The 4779-nt window shown below is 48.1% G+C and overlaps 1 protein-coding gene across 1 annotated transcript in view; it reads left to right on the top strand.

Moving 5' to 3' along the window:
* Positions 1 to 3974: 3974 nt before the first annotated feature.
* The window catches only part of ALG1 (ALG1, chitobiosyldiphosphodolichol beta-mannosyltransferase), a 42706-nt gene continuing 41901 nt past the window's right edge, over positions 3975 to 4779 (top strand). The window contains exon 1 of the mRNA XM_018574160.1: positions 3975 to 4246. Within this exon, the coding sequence (XP_018429662.1) occupies positions 3988 to 4246 (259 nt within the window). The 5' untranslated portion in view covers positions 3975 to 3987. The remainder of the gene's footprint in view (positions 4247 to 4779) is intronic.

Below are 4779 nucleotides of genomic sequence, written 5' to 3'. Positions count from 1 at the left end.
AAAAAAAAAAATTTAATTAAATAAAATAGAATAACAGGTTTTAAAGCAGACCATATCACGCGGATAGCATTGAGACATATTCGTCCTGAGTTTTAAAGTGCAGCCATCCCGCCCAAGTCGTGTGAAAAGTGCTATATGTGTCCTTACTAAAGTGATGGAGTTCTTCCATCAGACGCAGATGGTCCACCCGTGTCAACCACTCTGCCACCGTGGGTGTTTGGTTTGAGCGCCAGTGTGCCAATGCATTTTGAACGTACAAATGGACCCCCTTCATCAGGGCAATCTGGATAAATGACAAGTCATTGTTATGGATAAACAGAAACAAAAGCTTCAGGTTTTCCTTCAGAGGATAGCAAAACTTTTAAACAATTTGGTGTGAACTTACCCCCTTGCCACGCCCATCCCATACACTCTCTCATTACTCACCTGGCATTATCTGGTGACATCCTCCATCTGCCACAGTCTAAGTTGGCGTTAGCCTTTTTGAAGTCTTCTGCATGCTTTCACGTAAAACATTTTAGGGCCTATAGAGAAAGTCTACACATGTGCAGTACACCATAACAACCCCCATCATTAGTGCCAGTGACCCCAGTGAGATCTGGTCCCTGCCACCCAGGTCTGGTGCTAGCAGAAGGCTAAACAGACAGCTGCCTAAAGGCACTAAAATACACTGAACGCAAAGCCGTGCAGAGCGAAGCAAAGCTTTGAGTGCAGTCAGATGATTGACTGCACCTTTAGCCAATCGGTTTGTGCTTAACAACCGGCCAGACGTCGCATCCCGTCGCGCCGGTTTATACTCGCAAGCCGATTGGCTGAAGTTGAAATTGTTCATCTTGGCACGCTCAGTTCCGCGAGCTCTCGCCAGCTGAGGTGCCCAGAAGAAAATAACATGACACACTGCTCGCAAAGGCAGAGCGCCTTCGCTTCGCGTGCAGTGTGTCACGGCCTTTGGAGTGCTGGGGGGAGGGGGACTGATAGCAGAAAATACTTGAAAGGATGGAGTAGATAAAAGTTAATTTAGTGCTGCAGAAGAAAATCCCCCCTACTTGCGACCAGTTAGCTAGCCCAAAATAATCCATCAGCGGGACAATCGGGTCTGCGGGGAGTTGCCAAGACTTCACTGGAGAGATAAGAGGCTTCTTCAGAGAGTCCAGCAGCAGTAAGAGCAGAGATGTAAGCAACAGACTGCGGTCATAAATAAAGGCAGGTGTAGCAGTGATTATTAACCCCTTCTATCCTTGTCTGTGCTGGGCCTGGTCACCAGATGTTCAACCTCTGCCCACGAAGAGTGCACACAGTTCACATTTGCTTTGTGACTCCTGCAATGAAGGAGTTCTCCCAACCTCTAATATCTGTCTGGGACTTCTCATAGCCAGAGATTGTGTTATCTGTCAGAAAATCCCACAGGAAAAATAAATTCTCAAAATAGGGAGTGAAGCAGACACCCCCCTTATCTCTCTGCTTATCCCAGGGATCCTGCAGTTTAGATGCTTTCCATAAGGAAGAAAAAGTAGCTGTCATGGAGGTGTTTTAGCTGGAGAAATAAAAGTGTCAGATCCAGCAGGGTAATAGGCAAGCCTGATCTGCAAATCTCCCCCTGCCCAAGTGACCTGAAGAAAGCGTGACTTTCCATCAGCAATGAGGTTAAAGTCCATCAAAAGCAAAAACTTTTTTTGTTTTCTTTTGATTAAGGATGCACCGATACTTCAGATACCAGTGCAGACACTTGGCATTTTCATGAGAACTACCGGGGTTGCAGCGGTTGCAGCTGGGACCTGGCTCTGGCGCTCCACCACTGTCCTGAAATCATTAGTCTGTATTGTTTTAGAAAAACTGTCACATGACAATAAACAAAAATGTATCAGTACTTATAAGTACTTGGGCAAGTATCAGTACTTGTACTAGCACAAATGGTATCGGTGCATCCCTTTATTTATATTTATAAAAACAAAATCATACATTTAAAACTGAGATGTACAAATCCCAGGAGCTCCGTGTGCTCCTTATAAATGACAGCTGCCTCCTAACATTTGAATTTTTCTCTAGTCTAGTCTTGGAGCTGGAAAAGTATCTGTACTTGTACCGAGTACGGTACTTGGTAACGGTGCATCCCTACTTTTGATGGGTAAGAACCCCTGATAAGTTTGTTGTTGCACTTCAAAATTTTTGTCTTCAAATTGTTGTCCCAAGACCAGGAACTGAAAGAAAATCTTCTAATGTAGTCACTTGTTTCAGTGACCGCTAGAGAGATTTGCTTCAACTCCCTCTTGTGTCTACAGGTGTAGAATTGAAGTAGTGATGTACTAATACCAATTCCAGCATCAGTATATGGAGAGATCACAGTGTATATAGAGATCAGGGTACATATAGAGACAGGGGCGTCCAGAGGCTAGGGAACACCCAGAGCGGAGTCCAGGTGATGCCCCGCTGTGACATCATCTCGCAAGCGTCTTATTGATGCCTGCCGGTGGCCATCTTGGTGATGAAAGCTGGCAGAGAGAGGAGGGGACATTCACCCGGCGGGATGAGGTATGCCGCCGAGTCCCCTCCTACTGGATAGTGAACCCTGTCATATTCTTGCCTGAGAGTACAGCGCTATCACAGGCATTGTTTAAGTGTTGTGAATAGGCGCAGCAGTTGCTGGGCACGGTTTGTATTCCGAAAAATACATGGTGGAAGTTTGGTGGGTAAAGGGTTAACTGCAGTTAACCAACCCTGGTGGCGATCGCTCTGTCTGCTGGCCTGAGATTGTCTCCTGCGAGCTGGGAAATCTCTGCGCAGAGTGAGGCTGAGAGTGGTATCGCCACATCCTTGTGACGCTCGGTTCAGACTTGTGTATGGTCACGTGGGATTGACGTATAGCTGGTTTGGGCCGGGTGTACGTCACAAGCTGCAGGGTGTTTTACAGGTCCAGGGCCATGATCCTTCTATGAAGCCCTGACCCTGAAGACTCCCCCAAGGGGGGTATGCTCCCCCAGATGGCATGCCCCTGCTGACTACTGTGCATCCATGATAAGGATCAAAAGCCCCCATAGTACGCCTTAGGCAGCCTCCACAGGGGATCAGACAGTAGCCCTAGTGGGTTAAATTTGTGGCTCCAGTGCAACTTAAGAATTGCATTCTGACGCAGTAGTTCAGCTTTAGGGGAATTTATTTAGCACCATTAATTTTCCAATGTGGCCTAGGGATCAGGAACTGTACCTGCACAGCCTCCTTACCTGGTACTGTACTGCATTAGTGTCCTGTTTTCCTTTCTGGTATGTGCTTTTCAGCTGAACACATACTTACTGCTGCTGCCACTCTGCGGGAGAAGACTCACTGCCACAGTGCTTTTATTCAAGCCTGGGTCACTTTTTGCTACCTACAGTGCCTGGACACAGAGCACCATTCTCAGCTCTGGGCAAACATACAAGGGATAATAGGTGCAGGGTTACTGGGACAGGGGGCGTGATGGGCCACACAGTCCAGTCGTGGCTCTGGCAAGGGTTCTAGCCCTGTGGTATGTTCCCTATCTTCTTAACTGTTTGCATCTGGGCAGTCCTCTAATGCCTCTGCGGCATCCTTCTCAGATTTCATATATATAAAAGAATTCACCATTGTTATGGTGTATTTTATGGGGAAGATGGCTGACCTCTTTGATACTTCCTGCCATAGGGGCCTCAGGGTCTCTCTGTTGCTCCCTTAGAGACCTCCTCTGCCTGCATTCATACTACCTGAGGAAGGAACTGTTTCCAGTGCTTAGGAGGAGCAAATGAGGTGTTTCAAACAAAATTGTAAAAGTGATTGTGGTTTTTGGATACTTCACAACCGCCAACCAGGTCACACACACTACACCACCGTCTGTACTGGGAACGCCGGATAATAACGTGACCACGTGGAAGTGACGGCCAATCAGCGTACAGGGCGGAGACTGTGCCTGTCCCTCTTTGGTCTGAGCCACACGTATTCTTCCGCAATCAGTATCTTGGCAGCGATGTACGCTGCAATATGGCGGGTACACGAATCCTAGTGCTGGCACTTCCAGCGTGCATTGTCGGAGTGTTGTTGGGCTGTGTCTCTGGCTCGCTGTGTGTATTTGTAGCCGCATTGTGTACACTCGTAGTCCTCGCACTGTTCCGCAGGTCTGGACTTCCCCAGCAGGTGTGTGTGCTGGTTCTGGGCGATGTGGGCCGCAGCCCTCGGATGACGTATCACGCTCTGTCATTGGCTAGAAATGGTTTTGACGTCACGCTAGCCGGCTTCCGTGGTAAGGAGTGCGGTGTGTTGAAGACATGAATGAGAGGTTTGAACTGGCTGACTGGAGTCCCATAACATACTGCAATGCTTTATTGGGGATGGAGAGCTGCAGGATGGTTTTCAATTTAATTTTTAGTTATAAAACCCTCACTGCAAAGGCATATTATTTGTTGAAATGCATTTAATACATTTAGAAATGCCGTTTTATTCGAAGTTCTCAGTTCCTAAAGGTTTTACATATCTTTTTGATTAAAGGCACTGCTGTCTTCTAGATGTGTCACTTCCCTCTTCCGGTAAGGGAGCCAAACCTGGGAACTTTAGGTAGGGTTGCCACCCGTACGGGAATGACCCGGACAGTCCGGTTTTGGAATCCTGTGCCCGGGTACAAGCCTTTTGCAGACCCGGGCACAGGATTCAAGCCCCAGACTTGCTCACCTGACAGCTGGCTGTGAGCGGCGGCGGGCTGTGAGTGGCGGAGGGCGGCCGGCGATGAGGTGTCAGCGGCGGCAGTGGATGAAGTGTCGGCGACGGCCGATCAGCTGT

Source organism: Nanorana parkeri, unplaced genomic scaffold (genome assembly GCF_000935625.1).
Source record: "Nanorana parkeri isolate BGI_ZX_2015 unplaced genomic scaffold, ASM93562v1 scaffold2778, whole genome shotgun sequence".
In the NCBI taxonomy this organism is placed as follows: domain Eukaryota; kingdom Metazoa; phylum Chordata; class Amphibia; order Anura; family Dicroglossidae; genus Nanorana; species Nanorana parkeri.
The sequence above is the reverse complement of the archived record's forward strand: the minus strand, read 5'-3'. Positions and strand labels throughout refer to the sequence as shown.